This window comes from Melopsittacus undulatus, chromosome 3, assembly GCF_012275295.1.
Source record: "Melopsittacus undulatus isolate bMelUnd1 chromosome 3, bMelUnd1.mat.Z, whole genome shotgun sequence".
Classification (NCBI taxonomy): Eukaryota; Metazoa; Chordata; class Aves; order Psittaciformes; family Psittaculidae; genus Melopsittacus; species Melopsittacus undulatus.
In genome coordinates this window covers 8,261,333-8,274,858 of record NC_047529.1, presented here as the reverse complement: position 1 = coordinate 8,274,858, position 13,526 = coordinate 8,261,333, and the positions used below count along the sequence as shown (strand labels likewise).

The window sequence follows — 13,526 nt, the reverse complement described above, 5'->3', positions numbered from 1 at the left end:
ATCCATTTCCCCAGACAATAACCTGCGCTACAATGAAAAACTACCAAATACCGCCACTGACAGGAGAATCTGCTATGCAGTTCACACTTGCGTTTCTCTATCAATGGTCTGATGGCAGAGAACAATATATCTAATAGCATAATAACAGACACCATTAATACTTTAGAGGTTCAGTATAAAATTGCTTTCATTAGCATGTCAAGTGTTTATTTTAGCTTACTGCAAAACAAGCTCCTTACACACAGCCACTTATTTGACTTTCCTTGATTGCAGAGAGGGTAATAATGAAGAAGCCTACTTTCCCTGATCTTCTGTGGAGATTTTTACATGCACTGAAAAGATATTGCTCCATTACCTCTAGCCAATGAGCCAGCTTGGTGTGCTGGAGAAAAATATTACAGCAGAAATATTACTGAACTCAGTGGAATAGCTTTTACAGACTGCCACAAGGGCAGGCATGAGGCTGTGAATATTGCAAGTTGTATTCCCATCTTCAGCCTAAAAGGACACTGACAACTAAGCAGAGGAAAAAATATCTGGTTCTTCCTGTGCCTTAGCGTGCATTTGTTAAATATTTCATATTTACCACGAGGAAAATAACGTTTTATGTTAAGTATCTTTGGACTTTCATTGCTAAAAGCTATGGGTTGGGGTTTTTTGTTTGCTTTTTCATTGTTGATGTTTGGTTTTTTTTTCAATCTTGGGGTACGTAAAGCATGTGAATTATCCCAAAGTTAAAATACAGTGAATACAAAGCACTTCAGTTTTACCATGAGGAAAACTCAATAAAGTTGACCTCAGGCAGAGTCTGGCTTTATCGTGTTTTGTTGGAGACTGTTTATATGCATCAGTTACTCAGACATTCTTTTACAAAGATTAAAAAAAGGAAAAGCATCATTTTGGAAGTGAAGACAAACTCCTCCCTAAATAAAATTACTCAGATGTGTAGTTTTGGTCCATGTCATACTCAGAGCTTTCATAATCTTCAAGGCTCCCCATTAAAAGTCCTTTTAATTAGTCAAAACCAACAACTAATAATTAGAAAGTACAGACTAAATCCTGTTCTCAGACAAATGCGTGCAAATCCCATTTACTGCAATGGAAATGGCTCACAGGTGTGTTACATTAGACTTCAACCACTCGGCAGCTTTATAGGAATTCGGTGTCTGAAGCCTAACTGCTTGACTCCTCTGCAGAACAGTGGCACAGGTAGTGCCACAGAAACCTGATCCAGGTTTCCTCCCTAGCTCTCCTCAGCAAACACTTTAATTACCTTTGTATTCGCTACCACAACAACCCTCAAGTCTAAATTCAGACTTTCAATTCTAAACATTACCGGCCTGATTCCTGCCTAAGGAGAAGAGGACTCCGTCGCCGGCTAGATTAAATTCTGCAGCAGTGATTATGTGTTACAAGCCTCAATTCTACATCAGCAAAATCTACTGTATGGCATCAAATTCAAGGAGTTCAGGCGTTTTACAGCTCGAGGGTAATGCAATCATTCTATTGCCATACTATTTACTTCACCCTTCCAGTGCATTTGTTTGTGCTCCACAAGGTGAACTGTAGGTCACTAGGAAACCATTGTCAGGCAGAGTAAACTAGGAAACCATGTCTAGTAAGCCACAGAAATAGTGGAATAAGTTATTTTTCCACTGGAAGAAAAATCGTACAGCTTTGCAATCCTTCCCCTCCTCCCGTTTTTTTTAAAGACACTGATACAACGACAGCTTCTAGCCATACTCCATATAAAGATACCTCATAAAAACTATTACTGTTTCCCCTATTTAGGAATATGGAAAATGACACCACAATCCCACATGCTGTTTAGCCTGCATACAAATTGACATGTGGCTTGTCATCACTGAATTCTCTAATCCAAACATAAAATTGGTATTCTAATTTCTGTTGGGTTTAGTGCACCATGAAAGGAAAGACGACCAGTCAGGATGAGATTTCTTGGGTCCACCCACACCTTCCAGGTGATGACAGCTATTGCTTTAAGTACTTGCCATTAACAACCAGTCACAATGTTAGTGACAGGATGTTACTAGCAGTTACTTAAAGTGATAAATGTTAACATTTCTCTGCTCTTTATGACTCACACTATACCCCAGATAGAATTATTTTGGGAGCTGAATGCAAAGCGCTAGGTCAAAATGATGAAGATTGTGGAGCCACTGGTTGAGGTGCAGAATGAGACATGTCATTTGAGGAACGTTAGGTCAAAGGGAATCTATGATAAGGAACAGTAATGAATTAAAGATTGAGGTTCATCCTTTTAACTATTTCACATAAGGGGAATTCTCCAGCATTGGGGCATTTTGCTCTTTCCACGCATATGAGAGCAACGGGAACTCTGCACTGTAAAATTAAGTCTTTGATGCTAACATCCTTTAACAACCCTCCCAATGAGATACAGATTAAGAAAAGATACTTTGATTCAATCTTATAACAACATAGACCACATTTACGTCCATACACATCGACAAGCTGCCCTGTGAAGACTCAAGTGCAGGAAAGCATTCTTACAGGAACAGCACTATAGGCATTATGTTAAGCACCTGTGACTTCTGACCATGGACAGATGTAATACATGCATAATGTCTAAAGCCATGAACACCATAACTGGAATGGAAAAGGCTACAGCAAAAAAAGTCTTGTAGTAAAGGAAAGCAAGTATTCATTGCTCCATGTTTTGCAGCAGGGAGCTGATTTACCTGACCAACTTCACCAACCAGATTATGACCCAAGCCTGCACAACATGCATTACATTTTGTATTATTAATTACATGAAGTCCGAACAGGTTAAACATAAACCAGCAACAGTTTCTCATTACATATCAGCAATAATCAGTAGCCCACCACACAAAAATAGCATTTTTAATCCTGAATCTACCTTGAGGTGAAATACACTTCAGAAGAATTACAATCCATGATCTAGGCCAAAAGGTACTTTCCAAGTGTGTGCAAACACTCTTAAATGAAAGTTTTCCAGCTCTTTCTCAGGAATTCAGAGTAAACTTTTACTCTAACATGCAAAATTGATTAATAGCTCCGAAACGGTGTCAGACCACCTACCTTTAGCATCATCTTGCAGGTCCTCAGGCTGCTCTGCTTTGCTCTTTGTGGGAGATAGAGGCTGGCCTTTTGGTTCCAATCCTTTAAACACACAGAGAAAATAACTGCATATATTACTGTGAAATTGTTTTACTGTACCAAATATTACCACATGCGATACCACAACTGTGAGTCCATATTATTTTAACAGTCATTCATTATCCAGTGCCTGTCTTTCTCTTATTAAAATTCATTACTTTATCATCTGGTATAAAAGTCATAATAGGTGTCTTTCAGCTGGGACTGGACTTCCCCTAACTGTCACATGGCAGCAGTGAATAAAACCCATACCAAAGTAATGTACTTCTTCACAAGCTCTAAATCTCTTTGCAATTAGGAAGAAAATTAATAATGTTTTAATTTGTAGTTTTTAACATGACACATATTATACTGCATTATGGAACTATGGAGAAAAATGTGAACGAAATTATCTTTCTCAGCTCAATTCTCTGTTCAATGTTATAACACGGTAACAAATTAATATTGACTAAAATCAGTAATGAAATGAAAGGTAGGGAAGCAAGTCTGATAGTGAAGTGAAATTTAGGAAATGAAAGCTTTAGGAGATAGAAATGTTCAGGTTGAAAAGAATCCATTCCAACCTTTTAGCCAGAAAACAAGGGGAAAATGGAGGAAAAGGAAAACCTAAGTAAAAAACCATAACTGCAGCCAGTTAAGTTTAAGATCACCCTATTTGTCGGGACCAAAGTTCAGTGTTTGCTATCAGTTGGGCAAAGTTTTACAATCATAAACTTTTTCTACAGCATTTTCAAAATATCCTGTTATCTTCGCATACAGTATGAAATGAGTGTTTGCTTGCCATGACAGAGGTGCAAGCTGGCAGCTCAGAAAGGCCGCTCATACAAAAGGGGGGCCAAGCTGGAAATTAATCATAAAAGGTATTTGTAAATTAAGAGATGCAATGAAAGCAGGTTCACTAATTAAAACATTCTTCAAACACCGTTCCTTAACCACGAAAGCAGAGACTGGCAGACAATTAAAACTCAATTCATTGCACCTACCGAATCTATTCAACCGTGACGAGAAAATTACTTTCTGTCAGTGGACTTCCCATCAAGACCCTGATTCCCTGTGGCCAAGTGAGGGTCTGGGTGAAGGAGAAGCCTAATGAAAACATACTTCTGTGCATGCTGGGAAGAAACTTTGACCACTTGTAACCAGGCAGTTTCAGTAGACATATGACCTTGGCTTGATTTACCCCTACCTGCTGTGATGTGAGAAAGTAAGAATCATGGTATTACCTCAAACTGATTAGCTAATTAGCACCTGGGAATAAAGCTACCTACATGTGTATAATAAATTGCTCCAGTGTTCCAGAAACTCGTGTCTGTTCTGCTGTCATACACACCCCACACAATCATCTGTTCTGTATGTCACTGGAGTTTTAAACAGCTCTCAGCAATCAGGTGCCCGGTTCTCATAAAGGACTCAGCTCTGCTATGAGCTGTAGATACTACCCTTGTATCATCTACCTTTTCATTAACACATATATGTAAAGCCAAAATGCTACATGTTTCCAACAGGAGGTATGAAAGAAGTAAATAAGTATGTGGAAAAGGAACTTGCAGAGTCAATGAAGGGGGCCTACAGGGATGCTGGTGAGGGACAATTCATTAGGGACGGTAGTGACAGGACAAGGGGTAACAGGTTGAAATTTAAACAGCAGAGGTTTAGATTGGATATAAGGAAGAAGTTCTTTACTGTTAGGGTGGAGAGGTACTGGAATGGGTTGCCCAGGGAGGTTGTGAATGCTCCATCCCTGGTGGTGTTCAAGGCCAGGATGGATGAAGCCTTAGGTGATATGGTTTAGTGTGAGGTGTCCCTGCCCATGGCAGGGGGGTTGGAACTGGATGATCTTAAGGTCCTTTCCAACCCAAACTATTCTATGATTCTATGATTCTAATATTGTGCTCGCTCAAGACACAAAAAAAGGGAGTGAATTGCTGGCTTTGCATGGAGCCCAGGAAACTCAGAGATGTTCTCTGCCCGCCCTCCTGGGAAACTGGTTATTTTGCTGTACTTACATCCATAAAAGAGAAGAGCCACAGACTGGGAAGCTGTCAGGAATTTACAAGAAGCAACAGCTCAGAATGCCAACATAAATTCCAAAATGGAGATCGGTATGCAAGTAATTAAATTCCATCTCACTTGCTTAATTTTAAGGAATTAGCATTAACTAAAAGAGCCAAACAGTATTGTTCGTGAAAATTCCTTCTAGAATGGAATTCGTGTTTCATTATAGAATTCCATATAGTTCAGAGCATAGAGGGCCCTTAGCAATCACTAAATAAAGCTAGTTACTGCAAAGCAGTACATGCTTTGAGCTTTGGCTCGGGATCAGGAGGTAGACCTTTCCTGACAACACTTAACATAGGACACATCATGTGTCATGTCATCACATTTGCTCATCTGAATTTGAAATTCAGACACAATATTTTGAGGAAAACAAGAGTTTTGAAGTGCTAAGATGAACTTTTTGGAGCAGTGAGGATGTAGGAGTAACCACAAGAACTACTGTGGGGAAAAATCAAGGCAAAACCTGCCAGATAAAGACACGCTTTGTCAAACCTTTAAAAGGGTTTCTCAGGAGCAACGGCGATAGAGCTCAACAAGAACTTCAGCACAAAAGAGAGGTCCTGAAAATAACCAGGCTTTTAAAGATTGATTCCTGCCAACATTCTTCCATTCTTTTAAAAATCAACTTGAATATTTATAATGGACCATATTGACGTACAGCTTCTTTGGTCCTAATACCACTCTGAACTACCTGCCACGCTCCCTTTTTTGGCTGACAACGATTCACATCAGGGAACTGAATCAATAGGAGTATTTCAATCAACACTCACCCCTCTAGTGAGGAATTTTATCATCTAACCAATCTGTGAGGCTTTCACCAGTCCCACAAGTCAAATGTCAATCAAGTTTAAGTGCAAATGTCCAGCCAGGTCTGTCAGGAGTATCTGAATATATTAGATAATATAACCAACAACTTAATTGACAGCAGAAAGATGGAGAGGGAGGAAGCTTACATTCAGAGAAGTCAGAACTGTTACTATCTCAGAAGAAATTATCATTTTGCACTCTATAAAGAACCTTAAAATGCTCACAAGAAGCTACAGAGGCAGTGTCCCAGGAGAACAAGATTTCAATCACAATTTCACTGCTCTTTAGCAGATTTCCCTTATTCCAGACACAGAAAAGGATTTGCACAGGCTTTAAAATAATGTCTTTGTATTTCGGTCAAAATACAACTCTTAACCCTTCCTGCTCTCCACCAGTATATGTTTTTCGGAACAGTTAGCCAAGTGTTACTGAAATTTTGCCTGCAAATTTCTGTTTAAAACCAGCACACCCAGACAAGTGTATGAACTGATCATACTGAAAGCTTTTCTCACTGTGATCATCTGTGCAAAAAGGTTTCTGAGCTCTAACACTGGGAGAAATGATTCTTCTTTATAGGTTGAATCAGAGGGCCAACAAGCCACTTAAATCTCACAGTCAGTCTCCAAGTATGTTATTCCCAAAATCTCTCTCAACTTCCAAATCTCCCTGGTTACAAGTGATTGCTATTTTCTCATCAGGTAAAAAAGAAAGTCTCCCTCCAAAACCTATATCCAAGCATAAGAGTGTGCACACAGTGAAACACATAAGGAAATACTGTATTTATACAGCATACATAATAGGGTTTCCCAGAATTGTTCAAGGCCAGGTTGGATGGGGCTTTGAGCAACCTGGTCTACTGGAAGCTGTCACTGCCCATGGCAGGGGGGTTAGAACTTTAAGGTCCCTTCCAACCCAAACCATTTTTTGATTCAATGATCCTGTTGTTAGTGTGAATGAGATCCTTTGTCCTGCCATTCTAGGCTGTAAGAATCCAGGCTGTGCTTCTCCTAATAGCACATGCTTCTATAATTTCCACATGCAATCACTGCAATTGCACATGCAATTATGGTAGTATTATTATATTGCAAGATTCTGTGCACGGATATGTGAATCTATGGATATAAAAGCAAAGTCCTTCAGAAGTTAAAAGTTTAGAATAATCTTCTCTTAATGGAGCTTGAAACATTAAGCATCATGACTCTGCAGTGTTAAATCACTGAAGTTAAAGGTAGACAAGACTATTAGGTCACCTGGTCCTTCTCTTTGCTTATGTAGGAAATCATTCACAAAGGAAAGTTAAGATGTGGAACTGCACAGGTCCATACCCGCTATTACTATATCTGCCCTTTTGACTCAAGCTGTTCTAACAGCAAACTGTGTGACATATGATAACATCAAAGCACTTTAAATTAAATGGTGCCGTTAAGTCAGCAGCTGCTACAAGATACAGCATCCAGAATAACAAACCGACGGGTTAAAATCCCGTGAGTCAAACACCATTAAAAGAGTGGTTTGGGGTATGTATATTTAATAAGATTAGGTTATTTTTATTTTTTAAATGTTTTTCTTATTCTAGTACATCCAATATATGAAATGCTGTTACGTGATTAACTGGCTAAAATGATCATTTAGCTTGTTGATTTTACAGTATTAATGTAGATATTAATGGACATTATCTGGCAGATGTAATTAAGGTATTCCCTTATTTATTTTGAAGAGAAATCATATAAAGGTCTTTCTGCATGTAATGAGATATTTGCACTTCAAGGTGGTAGAAACACAAGACAGATTACTTTCATAATGTATCCATTACTCAATAATGCACACATTTGGTCATCTGTTATTCCTTACTGCCAGCTAATTCTCTAGCTTTTCCCAAGGCCTGATCTGGTGTGCACTGAAGTCAGCAGACAGATTCCCACTGACTTCAGCTGTTACCAGACCAGGATCTGTGTCTTTTTCCCCCCTAATTCTTGCCGCCATCTTTCAATTAGGACCGATTCTATAACCTCCACCTCATTCTACTACATTCTGCAAATGAAAATTGGCACAGATAGAGTGTACAGCTCATTTTTGTCCTTATTCTCTCTGTATTTTCTCCTGGTTTGATCCTGGCCTTCAGAAACACCCAACCAGTAGAAGTTGGAGGTACAGGAACTTGGGTGAAATTCAGAATACCTGGATCTCTGCCTAAGGTCCTACACATGTCTGCAATATGTGCTCTCCAGAAGCCCAATGTTTCTTTTCAACTTTTTTCCTTCTTCTTAAGTACAGGAATTGGAGAAATAACCTCAAAGCAGACTGAATATGGACAGCTCAAAAAACCAGGGTCATCAATATTGGTGCCAACTGCTGACTCCATCTGTTGAAGTCATGACCCATGAAGTCAAGTGGAATGAAGAATGATTATTCAATTAACATCTCGAGTGGTGACTAGAAGTTGCTACTCTGTATTTCCCCTAGAACAGTGAAAAGCAGATATCCTTCAAACTGATACAAATCTGAGTATAAAAATGAAAACTCCCGTCAATGCAGAAACCATGTAATTATTCCTGTTAATGCATTCTACTATTATTAGAACTTTCATACACAAATAGGTCAAAACGACATAATTTTTGTACATCTGCCCCACTACTGGAGCAGATATACAAAAGACACTTCTTTTAGCTTTAGGTATTGACTGCTGACAATCAATGAACTGACTCCTAAAATATCTCCAAGTGATAAAGAAATAATCAAGTACATGTTGTTGAAGCTCACAGAGACCTACAGGCAAATCTATGAGGGAAGTTATGCTCTCCTCTATCTCATAAGCACAAAGAAACCGGTAGGGAAATAAATTCCTCAGATGACTCAGTTCAGTGATAATTTCCTAGAGTAGCTATGTAGCTTCATCTAAATTAATGAAGCTGTGAAGGATACAAGGCCAGAAAAAAAGAGACCAGCCATAAGTGTAAGTGTGCTTCCTTTTAATTCTAATTTAAAATGCTTTTTAAAAAATCAATGCAATTTGCATAATCTCCATAAAAGCAACAAGTCAAAAAAATGCAAACTAATTGGTCTTATAAAAGTATATATGCCATAATAATGGTAAAAAGTGACACTGGAAACATTAGATGAACACTGCAAAATTCAACTGCAGAATAATCTTTGGCAAATATTTGTTGTTTAATGACGGTCTTTATTTTTCTACGTTTATGTATCTATGTACAACTATATCAATCACACTAATTGTGTTAAAATTTCTGAAAGTTCCTATCCTGAAATCTTCACACGAAAAAGTAATTATAAGTAATAAAATCAGCAGGCCAGAACAGCCACACAAGAATGTGCTAATCCATCAGTGTAATGCGTATCTATGAATATCCATGTTTTCACATCTATGCATATACACCATTCTTCAAGTATTTCTAATTTCTAAGCTAATTAACTGCTTGCATAAATCATCATAATCCATTTGTCTTTAGGACAATCTTGACGATTTAAGCATTCAACATACTGCTTCAAAAGCTTTTATCTCTTGTTTTCTGGCTGGTACACCTCTCTCTGTGGCTCTCCTTTCCTATCATCTCCTATCTTTTCATAACGAGAAGAACTGTAAGTTCCTGCACAGTCACTGGGCTATGATGGGATTAGGGTCACAGAGACCTGGGGACAGTGCACATGCCTGATGCACTGTCACAGATGGGTACCTGCTGCTCAGGAAGGAAAGGCAGAGAAGAGTAGGGGGAGCTACGTTGCATAGAAGAGGATGGTCCTTCACTGCACAAGTCTTATGGAAAAGGAGATGTCCACTGAGAACCTCTAGGTGAAGGTCATCAGGGAAAGAAACACAGGGTGCTGTGATAGAAGCCTGTTACAAAAAGCCTGATCAAGAAGATGAAGTAGATGATGCTCTCTACAAAGAAATAGCAGAAGTCTTCTGACTGGAAGCTTTTGTCCTTGTGGGAAATAGCTAATCCTCTGTCCTTTCCTCTTCTTGTTCCTCAGGCCTTTCTTTCCTTTATACCTATCCATCATTTCCATTTCAAGCCTCTTTACACCACCAAACCCTAAACATCAACATTTGTTTTAAACAACAAACTTGGACTGGGAAAAAAGTCCTCTGAATTATAGTCCAACCGAGTTCCACACATTTAAGAGGCTGTGGGAGAGTTTTGCTACCGTTTTCATTGCAAACAAACCATGGCCACCAATCAGAACTGCAGCTGACTCACGAACTGCTGCATTCACACCTTTTTACACACAAAGAGACTGCACAATTTTAATTATTTCCCATTCATGTTCAAACTAGTTATTAATAAAAACCATCAGTATCAACCAGAGGCTCATTACAGATGATGACACCAAAAAGGCACCCTCAGCCATTCTTACTGTGTACTTTCTATTATCAGGGATGGTTTACCCTCTGTTAAGAAACAGAGATGACTGTTGTAGCATTGGCAATAAATGACTGGCACTGCTTATCACAACCCAGGCAATTAGTTTCAAGAATTCTTTCAGTTCAGTTGATGCTCTGGAGAAGTGATATATTTTAGCACAAAATACTGTTTACTCACCTGTCTCTTCATTCAGCTTAGTCCCATCTTCATTAGCATCATCTGTCAAAAAGAATATTGAAAGAAACTGATTATTAAGAATACCAGGAAATACCTAAAATCAAATATTCCATGTTTCAAATTGCTTATATCTTAGTTGACCTCCTCCCATTTAACATTTTACAGTAAGACCTGGAGGTGGATGGGGAAAGAAGGCCTTGATACTGGACTGTTAATGACCACATACAGGAAATGCAGGGAGTAAAGACAGGGAAAAAAAAATCAGTATAATTTACAGATTTCTGCAAATTATGACTTGTATAAAATGACACTGCTTTTTTTTTCTATCAGAGTTTTTGCTTGATTCAGTTTGCTTTGCTACCTGAGAACAGATGACTATGTTAAGAAGAGAACTAGTTATCCAGAAATCATATAACATGAAGAAGTTACTATGAATTTGCCAGACAGGACATTTTAAGACAAAACTTGGGCTAGCCAAGAATCAAACACTTGTCATTATTAAGATACTATATGAAGAAAGCAGATTCTTTCCTTCTGCAAAAAGTTGCACTTTGGTAACAATAGAATTTATTACCACAAGTATTTTTGGTGAGATAAAAATCAGCAGCCTTAGTTGACATCTAAATAAATCAATGTTCCAGAGTCTTAATCATCTAACGGAGAGCTTGATGAACATTATATCAACTATGTTCCTAACTCATACAGACTCCATTTGTACCCTTTTAAATGGTTTTGGGCATGTGCAAATTCTGTAGTGAGCCTACAGCTTCCACTGAAAACTTAACATCTTTCAAACTTGTGTATGTGCATATTATTCGGCCTTTTGAACCCAAAGGAGCTTTGCAATATTATGATCAAAAGTAATAGAAATTACCAGTAGTATTGTCGTGGTTTAAACCAAACTGCACAGCTCGTCAACTCACTCCCCCCCTCGCTCCCCCAACTCCCGGAGACTTAGGAAGGAGAATCCGAAGAATGTAGCCCCCATGGGTTGAGATAAGAACGGTTTAATAACTAAGGTATAATACAAATCACTACTGCTACTACTACTACAAATAATAATGATAAAGGAAATAACAAGGGAAGAGATTACAACACCTCACCAGCCACTGACCCATAACTCACCCCACCCTGCCCGACCGAGCACCGACCAATACCTCCTTCATCCCCCCAGAGCATCCAGCCCTTTTGGGTCTCTCCCTGTTACCTCCTGTGTATGACGTGCTATGGTATGGAATACCTCCTTGGCTAGCCTGGGTCAGGTGTCCTGTCTCCCCTTCTTCCCGGCCTCCCTCCTCCCTGGCAGAACATGAGCTCAGAAAAGGCTTTGGACAAACCAAACATTTGAGCAGTAACTCAAAACATACTTGCTATCAGCACCGTTCCCAGCCCAAAAGTCAAAACACAGCACTGCACCAGCTACCAAGAAGGAGAAAAAATGACTGCTACTGCTGAACCCAGGACAAGTATTTAGGTCCTAAACTTGCAGGGTCAGATCTTTATTCTGGATCTCCACTGAGATCCAAATGCTGTGACACACACTATGAGGATTAAGTTCTGCTTTCATCAAGACTTGGAGCCAGATAGTTTATTTTAAGAAGCATGAGAACAGAACAACTGGTTAATAATAGAGGCCTTATGTTTGAGACAAGCATTAAAATCATGAGGCTGAGAATTTTCATGGATGCTTGTGAACCTACGGTAGATGAATCTGTATCCATTCTTCTCCCCTTCCACCTCATTCAGACATGATCTGGAGAGCAGGACTTTCAGAAGCCACTATATAGCAACCAGTAACACCTCTCTTGAGTACACTTCAGTCCAGGCCAAAGGACCAGGACTGAAAACTATCACTGCAGATTTTACTTCCTTTCTCCTTATTCTGCAAACAGCTGTTCTGGGGATCAAAAAGGCACATGGACCCCTACTGTACAAACATGAATTTTTACACAGAAATTTTAAGGAGCTTTGACAGGTAATTTTTGAGACAAGAAAATGAAAAATCTTGTTAAAGCCAATGGGAATTCTGCCACTGACTTCAACAGAGCCAGGATTTTCAACTGGAGTCCTGACATTTTTCAGCAAACCACTCAGAAAACATTTGGTTAACGCAGAGATTATTAATTATTCAGTTTCCAATAACATGTTCTTTCCATGGAAGCATTTGTAATGAAACCAGCATGATAAAATTTCAAATTAATCTAAGACTTTACACTAAATCAGCAGAACATAATATCTTAACATACATATATCACCTGGTCTTCTGCGGAAGTTCTTAATTATAGTTCTGTAAGTGACTTGGAATCTGAAATTCCCAAAGCAACAGAATAGCTTCTAAGCTGGCGATAATGGACACAGACAAGAAATCTGATGTTATTAAAAAGTAGTGAAGTCATTATGCAATATAATTATGAAGAGGCAAAAACTGTTTTTGTGAACTAATTGTGAGTTAAAGGCTGTTTTTTATGGGAACAGGAGCCTAAGTCCCACTAAAAGGCAGTAAAGTCCTTACATCATTTCTGAAAATGGGAGTTGGGCTCCAACTGCTTTGTGACATGATCTCTGGGTCACTGTGGTGCATTTGTGGACCCCAATTTGGATCTGAATCTGAGCTGCACTTTGGCACACGACTCCCCAGTCACTCCATGTGTCTAGAATTCCTACTCTCACACTATGAATGCATCTAGTGGAAGTGCTGCCCTGTTGAATGTAAAGCGGTCTCTTTCACTGACCTTGGTGTGGCTGTCTGAAGTGATAAACACCATGTTTAGTTGACAGAGCTTTATGCCAAAATCAATTACTTGAGATAAAAAAACGGCGTTTTAGAAATCAATATCCCAAATTCATTCACTTTTCCCCCACAAGAATCATATTACAGGCAGTTTCTTGGTTCCTGGTTGTGAAGAAGTAAAAGCAAGTAGAAGCATTTTTTATTAAACCTCT

At 38.9% G+C, this 13,526-nt stretch overlaps 1 protein-coding gene across 4 annotated transcripts in view; it reads right to left on the bottom strand.

Moving 5' to 3' along the window:
* MACROD2 (mono-ADP ribosylhydrolase 2) overlaps positions 1 to 13,526 on the bottom strand; it is an 882,506-nt gene that overhangs the window by 62,965 nt on the left and 806,015 nt on the right. For all 4 annotated transcript variants that reach the window (XM_031047552.2, XM_031047553.2, XM_031047556.2 and 1 more), the window contains exons 10-11: positions 10,584 to 10,625; positions 3,082 to 3,162 (exon numbers count right to left, since the gene is read on the bottom strand). In XM_031047552.2, the coding sequence (XP_030903412.2) occupies positions 3,082 to 3,162; positions 10,584 to 10,625 (123 nt within the window). The remainder of the gene's footprint in view (positions 1 to 3,081; positions 3,163 to 10,583; positions 10,626 to 13,526) is intronic.